The sequence below is a fragment of the Nicotiana tabacum genome, chromosome 9 (genome assembly GCF_000715075.1).
Source record: "Nicotiana tabacum cultivar K326 chromosome 9, ASM71507v2, whole genome shotgun sequence".
Classification (NCBI taxonomy): Eukaryota; Viridiplantae; Streptophyta; class Magnoliopsida; order Solanales; family Solanaceae; genus Nicotiana; species Nicotiana tabacum.
Genome location: NC_134088.1, coordinates 91,051,804 through 91,073,342, shown reverse-complemented (window position 1 = coordinate 91,073,342; position 21,539 = coordinate 91,051,804). Strand labels below are relative to the sequence as shown.

The 21,539-nt window shown below is 37.9% G+C and overlaps 1 protein-coding gene and 1 pseudogene across 1 annotated transcript; one reads left to right on the top strand and one right to left on the bottom strand.

The window, feature by feature from the left end:
* Positions 1–5,782: 5,782 nt before the first annotated feature.
* LOC107766874 (uncharacterized) lies at positions 5,783–6,499 on the top strand. Its single transcript, XM_016585756.1, has 2 exons — positions 5,783–6,227; positions 6,333–6,499. The coding sequence occupies exons 1-2, from the start codon at positions 5,783–5,785 to the stop codon at positions 6,497–6,499; spliced, it is 612 nt and encodes a 203-aa protein (XP_016441242.1).
* Positions 6,500–7,120: 621 nt separating this feature from the next.
* On the bottom strand, positions 7,121–20,972 carry LOC107766871 (cytokinin hydroxylase-like; annotated as a pseudogene).
* Between the last annotated feature and the right edge of the window lie 567 nt (positions 20,973–21,539).

The following is a 21,539-nucleotide window of genomic DNA, read 5'->3' as shown; positions in this document are numbered from 1 at the left end:
TTCGTTGCCCAGTTGTTGCCTTAACTTAAAATTCATTTCTATAAACACCTGAACCAACAGATCACCGCCAACTCTAAACCTCCCCGAAGATCATCTTCCTTGAGCCATCAACATTAGGATTACCGATTCGATTCTAAACCACTGCATACTACGACCTCAGTCAGCTGCTTTCCCGACACCATTTATAGTACTCTGCCCCAAGGCGAATTGAAGGAAACCATAACACCGGCAAACTTAACACATCATAACCAATCGAGGACGATGACGCCACATCACAGGCAAATATTCCACCACGCTTGAAAATATCGAGTCCCGCAACTCCATCAACCCAAGTCTGAACATTCTTAGTTCGATTGCCTTTCCTTCGTCGGAAGTAAAATACCGAATCTTTTTATCATGCACTGAGTAAACCTCATTTCAAGTCATTCACTGCCCCGACACATAGGCAAGCATCCTACCATCATATCAATAATGTGCGATAACAACTCATGAGCATCATAGCAACCTGTGCATAGCCTCAAAGCTCTCAGAAGTACAGGTACTGAGATGAAATGACAGAATATCCTTTGACAAGGCGATAACAAAAGCCCAATCAACTACGCAGGGAGAAATACCCCGTACCACATCTGTAGTACCATTACAATTCCTCAATTCCTAATTTATAACCAGCACTTCACGTCGCATAAGATTGAATGGGAGAGAAATAAAGGCATAAGCCTCAAAGGAATCAAATCCCACGATGAGGAATCAAGAAGGGAAGTGCTCCTAACAGCCCTGTAGCCTCTCGAAGTTAAGTACAGACGTATCTGTATCAATCCGCAATACTCTACTAGACTCGCTCATGACTCGTGAGACCTAAGTAAACCTAGTGCGCTGATACCATGTTGTCACCACCCAAAATCTATTAAAGGTCGTGATGGCGCCGGACACCACTGTCAGGCAAGCCAACACTAAATAGTTAATTAAATTCTCATTTTAATATTTTTGAAATCGTAAATTTAATTCAATTTAACTAGTAAAAGATGAATTTACATAATAGATACAATGTTTTCCAATTTCAAAACTGAACATCCCATAATAATCCAAGAATCCGGTGTCACAAGTGCATGAGCATTTTCTAGGAATTTAAAATAAAATACAATAACTGTTCGGAATACAAATTTGGACAGGAAAGAAAATACAATACTCTGAAGGAGACTCTGCTGGCTGCGGATCGTATATAAGATGCAGCTCACCTAAGTCCCCGTAATAACCGCGCCTCTGCGCCCACAAGGCCATTAGTCATATATGTGCCTACACAAAACGTGCAGCAAGTGTAGTATGAATACGTAAATCAACGCGTACCCAGTAAGTATCCCGCCTAACCTCGAAGAAGTAGTGATGAGGAGTCGACTTCCACACTTACAATGGGCTATAAGTAAATAGAATAATATCATTAAATTAGACATGGATTAAATAATACGGTTGCAAGCCTATTATTCTGAAGTAAGCAAAACAGTTATTTTATAATTAAGAACTCTCCAAATTGATTTCCCATTATTTAACAATTTATCTCAGGACGAGAAGGCAATATCAGTTATTACAATTTCCAAATCAATCAATTAAATCATGCGCAAATCATGCCGATGTCGTACGGCCCGATCCATCAAATATTTAAATTGTGCACTGCTAGAGGGTCAAATGGCACGAACCATAGATGCATTTATTTACTATCGAGGCACTCGGCCCGATCCACAAATAACAATTATTTTCAAGAAAATACAAGTTTCTCATACAAACCTTCAAGTAAGTGAATTTAACCTTATATAATTCTTTTATCAATTTCTATAATGACTAAGTGATTATATTAGCAAGTAAGGGCACAAACATTCCAAGTATAGCATGATACGGGTCCTAAACTACCCGTACTATAGCATAATAGTAGCAACTTACGGACTCTCGTCACCTCATACGTACGTAGCCCCCACAATTAGGTACAAACATTTATTTAATTCACCTATGGGGTTAATTCCCTCTTAAAATATTAGAAAGGAGACTTACCTCACTCCGAAGTTTCATAACCGGCTCCAACGCCACTCTAGCCACCTAGACAAACAATGTGCAAACCAATGAAAATATTCTCTAATACTCATAATAATTCAATTTACAACAATTCCCAACTCTGCTCAAAAAGTCGATAAAATCACCCTCGGGCCCACGTGCCCGGATTTCAAAAATATTCGAAGATAATCATTACCCATAACCTTATGAACTCAAATATATAATTTATTCCCAATTCCATGCCAAAATTCGTGGTCAAAAATCCAAACCAAATTCTAGGATTTCTACTAACCCCCCACAATTTCTACTAATTTCCATATTTAAATTCTTATACAAATCATATATTTAACTTATAATAATTGGAGATCACTTACCTTAAGTTGCTTGATGAAAATCTCCCCTTGAAAATCTCCAAAATCGTCCAAACCAAATGAAAATAGGAGAAAAATAGGTCAAGTCCCGTTTTTATAAAAAAACCCTTCTGCCCAGCGACAATTATGCACCTGCAGAACAATAGCCGCACCTGCGGCTTCGCAGGTGCGAGGCCCCCTCTCGCTTCTGCGCCTTCTTCCGCTTCTGCGCTCATCCTCTTTGCTTCTGCGCTGGCGCAGATGCGACCAACACTCTGCACTTTCGGTCCTTCCCCTGACTGCCCAGCTCCGCTTCTGCGACTCATAGGCCGCTTCTGCGGCTCTGCACATGCGGCCAAGACCTCGCAGGTGCGGTTACACCAGATATCAACTGCCTCAATTCTTCTTCAAAATTCCAAGTTCGGTCCGTTAACCACCCGAAATCACCCCGAGGCCCTAAGGACCTCAATCAAACATACCAACAAGTCCTATAACCCGATACGAACTTAGTAGAGGCCTCAAATCACGCCAAACAACAACGAAATTAGGAATCACACTCCAATTCAAGCTTTATGAACTTTAGAATTTCAACTTCTACATTCGATGCCGAAACCTATCAAATCAAGTCCGATTGACCTCAAATTTTGCACACAAGTCATAATTGACATTACGGGCCTACTCCAACTTCCGAAATATGAATTCGACCCCGATATCAAAAGTCCACTTCCGGTCAAACTTCTCAAAATTATCTAAATTTTCAACTTTCGCCAAATGACCCCAAAATGACCTACGATCCTCCAAATCCACTTCCGGACGTGCTCCCAAAACTGGAATCACCATACGAAGCTATTCCCAGACTCAGAATCCCAAACGGGCATTGATAACATTGAAATACACTTCAACTCAAATTAATGAAATTCTTTCAAAATGCTAACTTCCGCAATAGGTGCCGAAACGCTCTCGGGGTATCCAAAACCCAATCCGAAAATACGCCCAAGTTCGAAATCATCATACAAACCTGCTGGAACCTTCAAATTCCAATTCCGAGATCTTTTACTCAAAATTCACACCTTAGTCAATTCCTCCAACTTAAGGCTTTCAAAATTAGAATTTTCTCTCCAAATCAACTCTGAACTTCCCGAAATTCAATTCCGACCATACGCACAAGTCATAACACCTGAAGTGAAGCTGCTCAAGGCCTCAAACTGCCGAATGACATGCTAGGACTCAAAACGACTGGTCGGGTCGTTACAAATTAAAAAGTTCTGGAATCGGAAAGTAAAAAAGTGAAAAATGAACTGAAGCTTTTATAGGCAAGAGGTAATTAATGCACGACGTTTCGCATTTGAGGACGGTCAAGTGCCAAATGACATGTGTCCGAAGTCAGAACTACGCGAGTGATGGAACGTTTCCCTGACCCATCGACCCGATTGCAGCCTACGAAAAGAGGAGCCAGGGTCAATTAATCTCTTCTCGTCGCTTCAATAAATTTGCTCTCCGAAAAGTGTGAGGACTATCTGTGTACGGGTAAAATCGGGGATAATGTTACCCCCAACTTTCCAATAAAGAAACAAGAGGGAAGCATGATCTGACTCAGTCTCGAGTAAGGCTAAAGGTTTCCTCGTTTCTGAAATCGGAGAGGACGGACTGTGCACCCGTGATCGGGTATGACTGAACATCGGATCATGGCATATTGAAGTTCCGGGACTAAGGAAAGAGAGAAACGGTGGAGCACAATGAGCAGGGAGCCATAATATTTGCCCTCAACCGGATATTACAGTGTAAATACCATCCGTTAACAACGGCAGATCGACATTTACCGAAAATAGAAGATTTTTGCCTTATTTGGACTTGTATTAGGATTGAAATTCCCCTACTATATAAAGGGAAGAACTTTTATATTTTAGACCATTGTTGATACACATATCAAAGCAATAAAGTCCATTTTCTCTTCTAGTTGTTGTTCAAAAGTGTACTTCGATTTCCCTTTTCTTTAGTTACAACTGAGCCTGTATTGAGGGCTCGATCGGAGCCGGTCTCAATGTTCAATTCACAGCCAGGCTTAATTGTTCCATTACGTTTGGTTTGACCATTTTATCTTTCTTTAATTTAATTATTTATTGTTCTTATATCATTCGTATTAAATTAAATCATGTATCCTTTAAATCGCGAACAAGTTTAATTGTTACTCATTTTTATATATATACATATATATATATATATATATATATATATATATATATATATATATATATATATTATTACTATTATATGGATTTAAAACTCCCCAACCCATGAAATGGAGATGTCTAATTAATAATCCACCTAAAACAGAAAAGCAATAGACAAAAGAAGGGGAAGAGGTCGTAGAGGTGGCCAGAGAAGAAGAAAACAGGTTGACTATTCGTACTAACCTTGCAGAAACCGCTCAAGGAACAAAACGAGCGGATATAGCAGTTATTAGATGTACCGCCCATGATTAAAAGAGTGGATACTGATAAGTATTCACAACAACCTTGGAAGTCAAGTGCAACACCATTACCAATATATAAAAAGTTTAAGATGCCCGATATTCCTAAATATGATGGGACTATTGACCTGTGAGATCATGTTACCGCATTTACTATAGGAGCTAAGGGAAACTATTTAACCAAGTAGGAAATCGAATCAGTATTGGTGAAGAAATTTGGCAAAACCCTCACAAAGGGAACATTAATTTGGTATTCTTTCTTACCTGAAAATTCGATTAATTCTTTTGCTGAGCTTGCTGATTTATTTATAAAATCGCATTCGGGGGCTCAAAAAGTAGAGAAGAAAATAGAAGATATCTTCAAGGTAAAACAAGAGAGTACGAAATTGCTTAGAGAATTTGTAGATTGATTCCAACGGGAGAGAATGATTTTACCGCATGTACCTGATAATTGGGAGGCTATGGCATTTGCAAGCAATTTGAATGAAAAAAGCACAAAAGCCACGAGAAGGTTAAAAGAAAGCATGCGGGAATTTCCTGCATCTACTTGAAATGATATTTATAACATACACAACACAATGTTGCGATAAAAGAAGATATGACTTCTCATCCGAAGGTGGAGGAAAGGTTCAGACCTAGACATTCAGAAACAAAAAGGAGATCTGGAAAAAATAGGTATGAACCGTACATGGGACCCGCAGGATGAGATCCTAGGCAAAAACAAGAACATGCACAGTTTAATCAAAGATCAGGACAGAAGGAGGCGAGTTCTTCTTCCCGATTCAGTAAGGAACGGGATACAACAAGAAACAATGATCAAAATTCCTCATCAAGAATATGAGATTATAATTTCAACATCAGTACGTCCGAGTTGGTAGTTATGCTAAGAGGCATGAGAGATAAGGTACGATGGCCGAAAGAGATGAGGACGAATCCCAGGAAACGAAGCCAGGAATTCTGGTGTAAATTCCACAATGATCATGGTCACATAATAGCAGATTCCAGGCTCTTACAAGGAGAGGTTGAATATTTACTGAAAAAAGGTTATCTCACTGACCTATTTATTGAAAAAGGAAAATCGTTTTTTATGAAAAATAGGCAAGAACCACCAAAACTCCCATCGCCAAAGAGGACGGTGAATTTAATAACTGGGGCTGAAGAGGTCAACGGAGTAATGTACACAGCAGGGAAAAGGACAATCAAGATCTCAGTTACCCACAGGAAGCGGGTTCGTCAAGTTCTGGAAGGAAACAACATAACCTTTGACGAAGAAGATGCGGACGGTTTGATCATCCCTCATAACGATGCTCTAGTAATATCTTTACTTATTTATGATACTAATGTCAAACGAGTTTTGATTGATCCAGGTAGTTCTGTGAAAGCATACTGTTAAGAGTAGTGAATGAAATACAAGCGACTGATCCAAGGCTAGATCTTTGTCTCAGTTTAATAATTAAGTGTTGTAACAAAAGGAAAAACTATGTTAGCAACATTCGCAGAGGGTACTGTCAAAGATACCAAGTTTCAAGTTGTGGATATACACATGGCTTATAATATAATTTTAGGAAGGCCGTTGATTCATGACATGGATGCAGTACCGTCAACATTGCATCAGATAATCAAATTTTCATCACAGTGAGTAATTTGTCAGATCAGGAGAGATCAGCAGGCGGCACGAGAAAACAACATGGTGGCGACGACAAGTGGAGCACCCAAGGACGGAAATGAAATATAGCAATTACAGGATTCAGTTGAGGAGAATTTACTTTCTACCTCAACTGAAATTCAGAAAAGTAAAGCAGATATAGATGCAAGGCACGATGTGGTCCAAGAGTTGAAAGAGAATGAAACTATTAAAATAAAGTGGTTCTCATTTTTGATGAAGCTGGTCAATCATCAATCCTTACAGGCTGTTCATTCTATTTGCATATCGTTGGAATTCACCCATGAAATGTCGTCCTCAGACTCCATTTGCATTATCTTCTCCAAACAATCTTTCTTCAAAAACGCTTTTATTTTGGTGATGCATTTATTTGATTTTGATTTGAAGTACACAACAAATATGCCTCAATCCCGAACAAGTTGGGATTGGCTATATGAATCCTCACTTCTCCATTTAAGCACGACTAAAGAAAGTAACAATAAGAACATAAAGAAAATTGAGAGATAAACATCTCAACCTCTTAAAGTGTAGCTGGCTATTAGTAGGAGAATTTTATGGTAATTAATCATGAAAAGAGTAATTATTGTAGTGAGTAATTCAAAGGGGTCGGATTATAAGAGGCAATCCTTGTGTGGGCCTAAGAGTAAGCAGGATAGAAGGGCAGTGCTTATATTTTGGGGAGATGGAGAAAGAGAACTTAGTCAAGATTAAGGATAACACAATCTTGTACTCCATGAGAGACAAATTCTTGCCAATGCACATTCTACCTCCAAAGCCAAAAGGCAAGAATCACATTTTGTGTTTGCATCCACCATAAACGTCATCTTTAAACTAGGGGTGGGCATAAAATCCGAAAAACTGAATTCCGAACCAGACCGAATTAATTCGGTATTTTCGATTTCAATTTTTTCGGTATTTCGGTCTAATTCAGAATTACATTTTCGGTATTTCGGCATTACGGTACGGTCTTCGGTATTAGGATCTTAAAATTTCGGTATACCGAAATACCGAATTTTTAAAGTTTTTTTAAGTTGGACCTATAGCTATACTGCCCAGCCCAACACTTTTTAAAGACTTTCTAATCTAATGCCCAGCCCACTGCCCACTCCAACGCCCCAGCCCAAGCCCACTCTCTAGTATTTGTCTTTCATTCAATTAGGGATTAGGCATTACTCATTAGGGAATTAGAATTTAGAAAGTCAATTAGGGCAAACGGCGTCGGTGTCTCGGCGATAGTTTCAGCTTCAGGCTTTCAATTAGGGCGATAGTTTCAGAAACGGGCAAACGAAGACCGGCTGCTGTGACTTCAAAGAGATCGGTTGTTGTGACTTCAAAGAATCAAATGTATATTTCTAGTTTCTTCCATAATTTACTTGAAAGCTTTCTCCTTTTTAAGGTTTTATTAGATTATTGGGTACGTGTCTCACTGTCTTTACAAAAAAAAGATTTATACTTTTTAATCCTTTGTTTTTTGTAGTTTTTTTGTTTTATGAAGAACATGCATATTCTTTTGTGCTGGAATTGTTAACGAATGAATTTTTTTCAGCTCTCTACCAATATTTCTTTGATTACCTTGAAAAGCAATTGGGTAAATGCAAAATATCATCAATTGCATTCAGAAGTTTTTAGCGATCTGTTTCTATTTCTAATAAAGTAATTGTTTGTGGAAAGCGAAAACCAGCTGATGATAATATTGATTCAGTGCAGAAATTTAATTCGAAGATACTAAATAGAGATTTCATATAGTTCAATTTTGTTTTCTATCTTAAATTTTATAAATACAATTGTTACTGTATTATGTCTTATAGTACAAAATTACAGAGAAAAACAGAAAAGCATTTCTATTTGTGCAAAATAAAGCTAATGGGGAATCCTTTCTATAAAATGAACTGCAACTAGAGAGTAAATTGCCAACAATTAATATGATTTTCTATTAGTCCTCCTTTTTGGGTGTGGATTATGGTGTTTGATAGTTTTCCTCTTCCCCATGTTTTGGCTTGATGCTGATTATTCCGTTTAGAAATGTAGACCTTCTTATTTTGCTGCTTATTTGTAATTGCATAACATTTTGGCTTGTTGCTGCCTCTGTTATTCTGTTAATTGTGTAGACCTAATGCCTCTGTTAAATGATCCAAATCCATTGATCCATCCAAAATTCCAAATACAGTGGTCTTTCTATGGTTGAATCCATACAAATAAATTCTTAAATTCATTGACTCCTAAATGTGTGCAAGCTCTTGTTTGTGTTCAAGATTGGCTTAGAGAAGAGAAGAATCCTATTAGTGTTGAAGAAGACTTGAAGTATCTTGAGGAACTAGAGCTTGGTAAGCTTTAATATTTTGTGTGTATTTTAGTTCAAAATAATATATCATACTTGCTTATTTATATGACATATTTGGTCGAATTATCTTTAGATATGGAAAATAATGGAAGCACTACTAGCATTGTTTGAAGTTTGAACTTTGATGCATAGTTGCAACTTGCAACATGAGTGGTAAGTTTAATACTCTATTTGTTTGGTGATATACTTTTGTAGTTTTATTTTATTATCATCAAAAAATAATATTCTATCTTATGATTTATATTTTTTTTAGGTTCAAATGCAATCATGCCTCGTACTCCTAAAGTACGCTCTCATATTTGGGAACACTTTGAGGTGAAAGAAGATAACGGAGAAGTTCGCAAAGTAGAGTGCAAGCATTGTGGTCGAGTCTATAATGTTCATCCAAAGAGGGATGGCACATATTGTTTAAGGAAGCATATTAGGCGTTGTCTTGAGCGTCTTCCTGAAATCTGTATTTAAGAATTAAGACTAAGTTGATTCGAGACTATTAGTGTGAACTTGAATTGAGGGATGCTCTCTCTATTTTTGTTGTTTTTGATGCACTGTGTGTGTTTAATTCTGCTGCTTGTTAGAGTCTGCTGCTACTGTTAATTATGCTATTGGCCTACTGCTACTGTTAATTCTGCTACTGTTAGTGCTGCTATTGTTAAGTGTTAATTCTGCTACTTTTATTTTGTTAATGTTGCCACTGTTGCATATATTTTCTGCCATTTTCAGAGAAAATATTTGCAGCTTGTTAAGCGTACAAAATTGCAGCTTGTTCTGCAATTGATTTGCAACATGTCCCTGTTGTTGCATGTTTGTTGAATAGTGGATTACGGCATTAAGCCACAAGAATGTGAGTTGGCTCCAAATGCCAGCATTAGAAAATAGAAAATGCATCATGTCTATAAGTCTATTTACTTCTTTCTGAAGAAATGGTTGTTCAATTTCATTGTATTTCTTCATTTCTTGGCTGAATTGAATTGTCACTCGTTAACGTTGCTTATTTAGCGAATATTAAACCGAAATCGTACCGAACCAAAATAAGAAATACCGAACCGTACCGAAATATTTTGGTACGGTATTTGGTATACACAATTGATAAACCGAATACCGAAATACCGAACCGAAATTCTTAAATACCAAACCGAAATACCGAATGCCCACCCCTACTTTAAACCTTTCTGGTTTGAATTCGTTAACGTCTTCACCCCAAAGCTGCTTGTCGTGGTGCATTGACACCACATCAATCCATATATTTGTTCCTTTAGGGATGACTACATTATTGTCCCACTTGAATATCATCTTTAGCTTGCCTCTGTACGTTTGGTGCTGGTGAATATAGTCTTAGCACTTCGTTCATCACCCATCGCATCTGCGTTATTAACAAACATTTCAATTGTTCAATAGTACCGATGTAATGAGATCCAAAATTTTCATCAAGGGGTGTCAAAATATAAATAATTAGATACATCGAAAAGTCAAGGGGAGTCAACGTATAGTAAATGTACATAAAATAAGAAAATTTATCTAGCAAAATAGTATAATTTCCGGCGAAGGGTATCGCTCGACACCCCTTGCTTCAATGTGGCTCCCCCACTGTGTAGTGTAGGTATACATAATTGAAACAAGTAAACTATATATGAACGTCTTTATCCCATTCATTTATGATAATGTGTTTGACTTGGTACGACGTATAAAATAAAGAAAACTTTTGACAAATACCAGGAATACTCTTAAAGATGAAAGTTTTTAAACATACCTAGCCCCATGCTCCCAGTTTTATTGTAAAGTTGGTGTCTTATTTAATTTATTAAAGCTGCTCGTTTGAGTTTCAAAAAGAGAAAAAAGAGTACAATGGGATTACCTTTCTGAGAGCATTAAGCCTTGTAACATCAATTTCACCTACTCCAAACACTTGTTTGATTTCCTCTCTGAGCTGAGTTTTCCATTCAGGATGCAAGGCCAGAAGCAACATAGTCCAGGTGAGTGCTAAGGCAGAGGTCTCATGACCTCCAATGAAAAACGTCTTACACTCATCCATCAGTTCCCTTGTACTTAATGTCTTTCCTATCCGGCCATTATTCGAATTCCCACCTAGCATTAATAGACTTAGAAGGTCATGTTGAGAATATTGATTTTTGTCCATCTTTTTTCGAGCTTCAATGATCGACACAAGGAGAGTGTCAATCTCTTTCCCGAGATTCTTGGCTTTCAACGTCTCTTTATGATATATCAGGTTCCCATATGGTACTCCAACATAACGTATGGACTTGAAAAGAGCGATTTGCAGTGTTCTTAATTTATCAAACACTTTTCCCCGCTGTGCTTGTGATTTCCTTCTCGACTTCTATTTCGATTTCTCGCTTTCCTGCGTCGATGAGGGCTGCCCACCGGTCTAGCATATTTGTGGCAGAATCCACCATTAAGCTTGTCATACCCTGTCAACCAAGTTTAGTGGTGTTTATGTTGCACTTACTGATGCAACTATTATTGAATCTAATTTTTATAAAGTTTAATTTGGAAAAAACACATTCATTACACTAGCATTGCAATTTAGCTGGTTGCAATAGGTTACTTATCATATTTTATATGTTATAAATCTATGTTTACTGAAGGTAGCTAGTTACATATAATCTTATCTTAATGACCGAATTATGTGGATATATTTTACATGAAGTGTATACTCGAAGATATTTAGATGAGAATGGTGTGAGAAGGTAATCAGTTGAAAATTTTCATACCTATACCATGTAGTTAGTTGACCTAAAACGAGGAATTTTTACTAGGACGTTTAAGTCGTTGTATTTTTTGTTTCAATTATTAGTAGGATAGGCAGTGGTGCAAAAGGCATGACATTGGATGGCAATCCCTATGTCCTTATCTTGAGTAGTAGTGAGAAAAGAACCAAAAAGAAAACTCCCACGTGCATGGACCGGGTTGGTTAATTTTTATCAAATCAAACCAACTATATCGGTTTGTATTGGTTCGAATATGTCGTATTTTTCGGGGGTTTTCGAATTTTTTTATTACATGAATATTATTTTAATCTTACTTTATTAAAGATGTAGATAATTTTTTTATAAGTGAATATATATTTATTAAAATTTAAAAAAACTGACAAACATATAATCTATTAAAATATTGTTATGGGATAAATGTTTTACTAATACATGATAGCTATTTTCTTAGTCGTCCAACAATAATATTTCGTTGATGTACACTTTCAGGGTTAACCGAATCTAATAATTAAACATGAAAATCAATCTGATACCTAAATAATATATTCTATTGAATTTTAAATTATCAAATACCATTTCAAATTTGAAAAAGTTATAAGAATTTAATAGATTTTGACATATAAATATGGAAGAATAAAGAGATTGACGCATTTCAATACCACTTGTCAAGAAAGTGATTTTAGAGCCCATTACTTAAAGCAAAATAAATTTGATGTACTTTATAGTTCTATTAAATTATATCCCATGAGAGTATCCCAAATATTTCTAGATATTTTGTAAAGAAAATTCTATATAAAGTCGTAAAAGCATATTATATAAAAATTATATATTAAAACATCGGTTTAGTTCGGAGTTTTTACCCAATATCAAATCAAATCAAATCAAACCTAATCAAATTTTTTAATCAGTTTAGTTTGACTTTTTGGTTTAATGCGATTTTTCAATTTCACTCTACGTCATTACCGAGGCTCAGACCATAGAAAAAGAAAATCCCTATCAATACAATACACTTCTTTCAACATTCTCGAGACTCAACCATGCACTTCTATTATTTTCCTTAGATAAATACTAATTTGTACTAAATATTTATACCAGATCATATGTCATGTATCTACTTGGTGTGCTGTTAATGTAACGACCCGGTCGGTCGTTTCGAGTATTATAGTTCCATTTTCCTATTTACTGCTCACTTTATGCTTTACAGTTGTGGTATGACTTGCCAGGGTAATTGGTTCGGGTCCGGAAGGATTTCGGAGTGAAATGAGACACTTAGTCTCATAATTGAAAACTTAAGTTGGAAAACGTTGACCGGATGTTGACTTATATGTAAAACCACAGATTTGAATTCTGATGATTCAAATAGCTCTGTATGGTGATTTTGGACTTAGGAGCGTATCTGGAAAATTATTTAGAGGTCTGTAGTGGAATTAGGCTTGAAATGGTGAAAGTTAAATTTTTGAGAAGTTTGAGCAGAGGGTTAACTTTTGATATCGGGGTCGAAATCCGATTCTAGAAATTGAAATAGCCCCGTTAGGTCATTTATGACTTGAATGCAAAATTTGAAGTCATTCCAGGTTGATTTTCTATGTTTCGGCACGAGTTGTTAAATTTGAAAGTTCAAAACTCATAGATTTCTATTTGAGGTGTTACTTTTCGTTTTGATATTGTTATGTGTGTTTTGAGGCCTCGAGTAGGTCCGTATTTCGTTATGAAACTTATTGGTATGTTCGGATGGGGTCCCGAGGGGCTCGGGCGTGTTTCGGATTGATTTCGGATCATTTTTCTTCATGTTGTTATTGGTGGTTGTTGCTGGTTCTGGTGTGACCGCACCTGCGGTTGGTTTGCGCAGGTGCGATGTTTGCAGAAGAGACAAAGGAGTCGCAGTAGCGGAGGTGTTGCTGGGAGCAGCAATCCGCATAAGCGGAGGTTCATTCACATTTGCGAAGGCGCAAATGCGGTGTGAAAGGGCGCAGAAGCGAACATCAGCGCAGGAGCGCAATTTGGACTCGCACCTGCATGTGGGCAACAGCGTAGTTTCTACCGCAGGTACGAAGGCAGACCCCCAGTGCATCTCCGCAGAAGCATGTTTTTGGTCGTAAACGCGATGCCGCAGAAGTGGCTAATGTGCCGCAAGTGCAAAAGTGCTGGGCAGAATGATAAATACAAGGGTTCACGATTTTGTCTTCATTTTAACATTTCCAAGCTCAGATTGAGGCGACTTTTGGAACAATTTTCATCACAAGGATTGGAGTAAATGCTCTACACTTGGTTTTGATCTTATTCCATGAATCTAACTTCATTTTTGGCTATTGGTTGATGAATTTTAAAGAGAAATTGGGGGTTTTAGCCTAATGTTTCAAACTATGAACTTCTGAGTTTTGAACATCAAATTGGAGTCGTATTTGAGTGAAACTAGTATGGTTGGACTCGTAATTGAATGAGTTGTCAGATATTGTGAGTTTTGTTGGGTTCCGAGGCGCGGGGCCGGGCGTGATTTTTTGCCGGTTTTGGGTTTTGATTAAGGATTCAATCTTCATCATTTGGAATTGTTTTCTTGGGCTTTATTTGATGTATTTGAATTACTTTTGGCTAGTTTTGAGTAGTTCAGAGGTCGCTACGTGCGTGATGGCATCTTTGGAGCATCACCTGGCTTGCTCAGCATTGGTATTGACTTGTTCGAAGTAAGTAACTCTTCTAAACTAAGTGCTGAGGGTATGAAACCCCGTAATAAGTGTTATATGATTGGTATTAAGGTGACGCACATGCTAGATGACGGACGTGTGGGCGTGCACCATGTGAATTGGAACTCAGTTACTTCCATGGCACTGTATAGTGGTCCTACTTTGTTGATATCCGTGTTTTCACCATGTGATAAAGTAGTTAAGCTGTCAATCATGCAAGATATCATGTTTAGGTATTATGTTGATATTGTTCGGACCCATAGTGGTCGTTTCTTACTGTCATCTCACTGATTTCATTGATATTTCGTACCCAGTCATATACGTGCATTCATACCATATCTCAGTCTCAATTATTATTTATTGATACATCATATCATTGTTGTCAAGCTAGTTTCATGACATTGTGAGCCCGTGAGTGAGACTGGAGAGATTGATGACTGAGTGAGGCCGAAGGCTTGAGTGAGAGTGATATTTTGGGATCGGGCTACATGTCGTAGCATGCTATATTGATTACATTTTATGGGATCGGGCTGCATGCCGCAGCGATATAATGATTACATTTTATGGGATCGGGCTCCACGTCACAGCGATATCTTGATTATATTTTATGGGATCAGGCTGCACGCCACAGCGATATATTGATTACATTTTATGGGATCGGGCTGCACGCCGCTGTGATATATTGATTATATTTTATGGGATCGGGCTGCACGCCGCAGCGATATAGCGTTTGGGCTGAAGGAGCCCCTCCGGAGTCTGCATACCCCCAGTGAGCGCAGTCGACTATATATGTGGATAGGGCTGCGTGCCGCAACAGGTATTGTATAGCACTGAGTGATTGAGTGTGCTGAGCATAGTATGAAAGAATGTGAGACAGTGAAATTGAGTACTCTGAGAGTGTGAGTACATGAGCTCATCATCGAGATGCATTGCATTTGACATGCGTACTTGAGATACATGCATAGAGGTGCATTTTCTTCTGTTACCTAGTTTTGGGGACATTTATGATTTTACCTGTATCTTGACATGTAGTCATAGAGAAATACTTTCCTCATGCTATCTAAAAATAAAACATCTTACTATTTGTTGAAAGGAGTTTTGGAAAAATATCACAGTTTTCAAACTTACTCATATTTTGGCATTTTCGGTATAAGATTTGGGTTTTCACTGAGATACTTGAAAAGAAATGCCTATTTTTTTGGAACTGTGAACGAACTGAGCATTTTTATTTCTGAGATACCTCTTTTGTTACTTGTGCTATGCTGCTATGAGTTGTTGTGGAATATTGGTGTTGGACCCGACCTTTGTGTATACTCGTCACTACTTTTAACCTAAGGTTAGGTCTGTTACTTATTGAGTACATGGGGCCGGTTGTACTCATACTACACTTCTGCACCTTGCATGTAGGTGTTAGCTGCGGATGTTGCTGTGTTCGATGGGAGCTGGATTTGAAGATGTACCTGCGTCCCGGTGGTAGCTGCCTCTTGTTCGTGGTAGCCTTAGATCTATAAAACTTTATTTATGTACTATTCAAACAGACGGTGTATTTACTTTATTTCAGCTTTGTAAACTATATTCTTAGAAGCTTATGATTTGTACTACCAGTCATTGGGAAATGTATAAGATTCAGATAAATTCTTTACTTAACTGTCTTATTAAATATCGTTGGAATTTAATAAGCTTAGAAGCTTTAGGTGCCATCACGACTAGCTGGATTTTGGGTCATGACAAGGTGGTATCAGAGCTCTAGGTTTATAGATTCTACAAGTCATGAGCAAGTGTCTAGTAGAGTCTTGTGGATCGGTATGATGACGCCCATACCTATCTTCGAGAGGCTACAGGACATTTAGGATATACTTCCCATCTTTCTTTCCTTATCATGCGGCATTGATTCATCTTGAAGCGTAGCTCTTTGAATGCCTTCCACGCATTTGTTTGCGCATGTGAGCACTCAGTATCGGCTGCGCACCGATGGCTTATGATTCCATGGATGAGGTGTGAGATATGATTTCAGTGTGCTGATGATGGGCTAGTCTGGAGGACTTGAGGCCGGATTTTGATGGTAGCTTGAGCACGGAGATTTTGGTAGTGTGAGCACGTGCTTTTGGGACTTATATGTCCGGTGGTGTCCCTGTTAGTGAAATATATGATTGGATGAATATGTGGTGAGTATGATGTGAGTGCGAGATATGTTCAGATTGTTTCAATTTGATGAGAAGGGTTTCCTTGAAATGTAAAGGAAAGGCCATTGGGTGCTTGATTTTTGTTTTGATGTAACGTACAGTCTCGAGCACTAATATTTTGAAGGATCTTTCACGTTGTTAAATTTTGGAACAAATTAAATTCTCATGTCTGGTTAATGAGTTTAGACTAAGAAAGATTAAGTGATTTCATAGTAATTGTAACTGTGAAAGGGTATAACAAGATACCAATTTAAGGTTAAATAGGTGGGTTATCCCCTGCGGAGTAATCTACGTAGATGTGTTCCTTATAATGTGAATGGAGAGTTTCTTTTCTATCAGCGGGGCGTATGTGATGAGATTTGAATTGAATCTGGTTGAGAAAGTTGACTTGAGTGTTAAGAGAATGAATGTGAGCTTAGCGAATGATTGAGGTATTTTTATGGCTGGCGTTGTGTGAGCTTGACAAGAATTTTTATTGTACTGACTACGGTATTATGATAGTAATAGAATATGGAAATTGTGAGTTATCGAGTGTTTAAATTTATGCCTTTGAGCCAAGTGGGGGAGTCTGCTATTGACAATTCAATTCATGGTTATGTGTCAAATTTTTGTTTTGGTCTAAGGTATACTTGGGAATTAGTGATGACTTGCAGAGGTAGAGTTCGAGAATGACTCGAGTAAGGAAATTTCTGGATACGGGTTATGGCACTTTAGGAGTATAGGAAAATCATGGGATGAGTGAGCTATTATTTTTGAATGATGTAGTGCGCACAGAGTATGAATTTTATCGGTGGTATTAAGACATAGTTACTTCTTTGGGTGTTGTTGTGCTAGTGGGGAATGTGTCTTTCAACCCATTTGGGCGGTGCAATTAAGATTTGAGCAAAGTGGGTGACTCCCGAGAAAGTGCTAGTGGATTCAAAAATGTATAAGTGGCAATTGAAATTTTTTCGAATTCGTATATCGCTAGATCGGTTATTTATATTGGATGGTGTCGAGACTTGCGGTAATTCTGTATGACTATGGATTCTACATTTCAGAATAAGAAAAGGGAAGACGAACAATTTTAAATTCACATAAGGTCTTTCAGAGTGGATGTCTCGATTGTGGTGCTTTTGGGGGTACTTAAGAGGGAATTCAGCGACTTATGGGCCTTAGAGCATTGTGGTTTTATACTAGGGTCTCTTGTGTGGTGAATTTTGGTTAAGGATCGTGGTGTTCCAGCGAGGAAAAGTATCAATTTGAAGGCAATTTGGAAGGGACATGGAGAAATTGGACAGCGTGGTAGTAGGTTGGATCAGCACAGTAACGGATATAATCGGTTCTTTAGGTACTTATGATGTGGCTAGCCTCCATAGGTGTTTCGTGGCAATGCTCTTGGGTTTTGGAGACGCACGTGGTTGGGCTGAGTTAGAGAGATTCGGTTATGATAGCTTAGTTATGTGCAAATGGGTTTCAAAGAGTTCTCGATGATTTCTATCACGGTTCGAGCTGGATATTTCCTACTGGCGTGAGGAACATGTTGCGTATTGGAATTTTCTCCTAGATGAGATCAAATGGAAGGTTTCTGACTGATCGGGTATGTATTTTGCTTGTGACTCAGAGTTGATTATGAGATTCTTGTACTCCTCAGGTTTCTGACTGATCATCGCTTGGCTTGCTCGGCATTGGTATTGGCTTGTTCGAAGTAAGTAACTCTTCTAAACTTAGTGCCGAGGGTATGAAACCCCGTAATACGTGTTTTGTGATTGGTATTGAGGTGACGTACATGCTAGGTGATAGGCGTGTGGGCGTGCACCATGTGAATTGGGACTCTCTTGCTTCCATGGCACTGTATAGTGGTCCTACTTTATTGATATACGTGTTTTCACCATGTGATAAAGTAGTTAAGCTGTCAATCATGCTAGATATCATGTTTAGGCATTATGCCGATACTGTTTGGACCCATAGTGGTTGTTTCTTACTGTCATCTCACTGATTTCATTGATATTTCATACTCAGCCATATCCATGCATTCATACCATATCTCAGTCTCAATTATTATTTATTGATACATTATATCATTGTTGTCGGGCTAGTTTCATAACATTGTAAGCCCGTGAGTGAGACTGAAGAGATTGATGACTGAGTGAGGCCGAGGGCCTGAGTGAGAGTAATATTTTGGGATCGGGCTGCACGCCGCAGTATGTTATATTGATTACATTTTATGGAATCGGGTTGCACGTCGCAGCGATTTATTGATTATATTTTGAGGATCGGGCTGCACGTCGCAGCGATATATTGATTACATTTTATGGGATCAGGTTGCACGCCGCAGCGATATATTAATTACATTCTATAGGATCGGACTGCACGCCGCAGTGATATAGCGCTTGGGCTGAAGGAGCCCCTCCGGAATCTGCACTCCCCTAGTGAGCGCAATCGACTATATTTATAGATCGGGCTGCACGCCGTAGCAGATATTGTACAGCGCTGAGTGATTGAGTGTGCTGAGCATAGTATGTGAGAATGCGAGACAGTGAGATTAAGTACTCTGAGAGTGTGAGTACATGAGCTCATCATCGAGATGCATTGCATTTGACATGCATACTTGAGATACATGCATATAGGTGCATTTCGTTCTGCTACCCAGTTTTGGGGACATTTATGATTTTACCTGTATCTTGACATGTAGGCGTAGAGAAATACTTTACTCATGCTATCTGAAAATGAAACATCTTACTATTTGTTGAAAGGAGTTTTGGGAAAAATCACAGTTTTCAAGAGTTTCTGAAAAAAATCACAATTTTCAAACTTACTCGTATTTTGGTATTTTCGGTAAAAGATTTGGATTTTCACTGAGATACTTGAAAAGCAATGCTTATTTTTCTTGAACTGTGAACGAACTGATCATTTTTATTTTTGAGATACCTCTTTTGTTACTTGTATTATGCTGTTATGAACTATTGTGGAATATTGGTGTTGGACCCGACCTTTGATTTAGCGCGTCACTGCTTTCAACCTAAGGATAGGTTTGTTACTTATTGAGTACATGGGGTCAGTTGTACTCATACTACACTTCTGCACCTTGCGTGCAGATGTTGGCTGCGGATGTTGCTGTGTTCGATGGGAGCTGGATTTGAAGATGTACCTGCATCCTGGTGGTAGCTGCCTCTTGTTCGTGGTAGCCTTAATCTATAAAATTCTGTTTATGTACTTTTCAAACAGTCGATGTATTTACTTTCTTTTAGCTTTGTAAACTCTATTTTTAGAAGCACATGATTTGTACTACCAGTCCTTGGGAAATGTATAAGATTCAGATAAATTCTTTACTGAACTGTCTTATTAAATATCATTGGGATTGGATAGGTATTAATTGGCTTACCTAGCAGTTGGGTTATGTGCCATCACGACTAGCTGGATTTTTGGGCATGACACTTTCACATCAATTAATTCTAATTTTAAAATCATCTGATATTAGATGGAATTTTCTGTCCGTGATTGCGTTCCTACATAGAGAGAGGGAAAGACGGGATACCTTCAAGCTAGCCGGGGGGAAAGCAGGATTAATAACATGCCTGTGTTTAACCCACTTATCCCCGTCCACCATAACAAGGCCATTCCCAAACAAGGGGTCTCTATCCCTCTTAAATGCTCTTGGCTTTCCCCAACTTTTGCCCATTACAACCGCTGACATCTTCTTTATTAGTTCAGGATCTGCTATGTACAGAAATGGTTCTGTTCCCAGCCAGTAGATAAATACTTTATCTACAAGAAGTAAACACATATTAGATCATTTACATGTCATACAGTGTGAAAATATAAAATATAACTTAGATTCTACATCCACTCAAACACTAACAACAACAATAACTAATTCAGTATAATTTCACAAGTGAAATATGAGGAAAATAGTGTGTACGCAGACCTTACTCCTACCTTATAGGATAAGGTCGTGGGAGTTGCGAGTTGGGTGGTTCAGAGTGGGGTGGTTTTGAGGGGTGGGTTGGTGTAGTCGGGGTTGGTGGGGATGAGAAATATGAGTGAGGTTGGTTAAAAAAGAGTTCTGGGAAAACATTTTCCTCCAATTGAAAAAAAAATGAGGCTATGAGGAGAATGATTTCATTTAAGCCAATCAAACATGAAAAAATTAAAAATTATTTCCTACGTACCAAACACACCCTATATGTAAAATGAAACTTATGGAGTTCTTTATCAAGATAATGTGTTGAATAATGATGCAAGCTTACCATGCAACTTCTGCCACCGAGCATAGTATGGGAATGCAAATGAATGAATGTCATGATTGCTAATGCTCGAAGAAGGAGAAGTTGTCTTCGTCAACTCTTTCTTCATGTCATTTATATTTCCAAGAGGGAAACTTGGAACTGGTCCGTCAAATCCATTTTCCCTAAGCTTTCTATACATTATCTTAGGCAAAATCCAACAAGATTATATTACTTTTCCTAGCATAAAAAAATAAAGAATGACAGCCATGCTTAACAAGATAAGAACTTGAGAAAACTGGACGAATTCCATTCTCTCCCTCTCTCCCTCTCTCCCTCTCTCCCTCTCAATTATTAAGTTTGGTGAATTATTTATAGAACTTTCCTTTTATGGATTACGGAGAAATTTGATGGGTATTTATAGAAGGGGAAGTTTGAAGAGTCCACAAGAATCTAAGCGCTGTGCGAAGCTAATAATTTCTCCAAAAGTATTCAAAGTTTAAAAAATTAAAAAATATTTCTAACAAAGGGTATTCCATATCTGTTATATACCTCTAAAATATAATATTATACCCATATACATAGTGTAATTTTTTGACGGAAGGTGATCAAGTGACTGTGGGACCCATCTAATAAAAATAAATAAAAAGAAAAAAAAATGATGGCAACAAGTTACAATGAAGTGGGCGGCTGAAACAAAAAAAAGTTTGGCAACTTGCAAAGCAAATTGCATATGCAAGCATTTTGATTGGTTGAAAGTTTGGCAAGTTTTGCTATAAATAACAGGCTTCGTTCCTCATTTTAAACACACCAAAAACAAGTGAGAAATATTAGAGCTCCCAGAGTAATCCACAGACTATTTTATAGTCTGTGAGAAAAT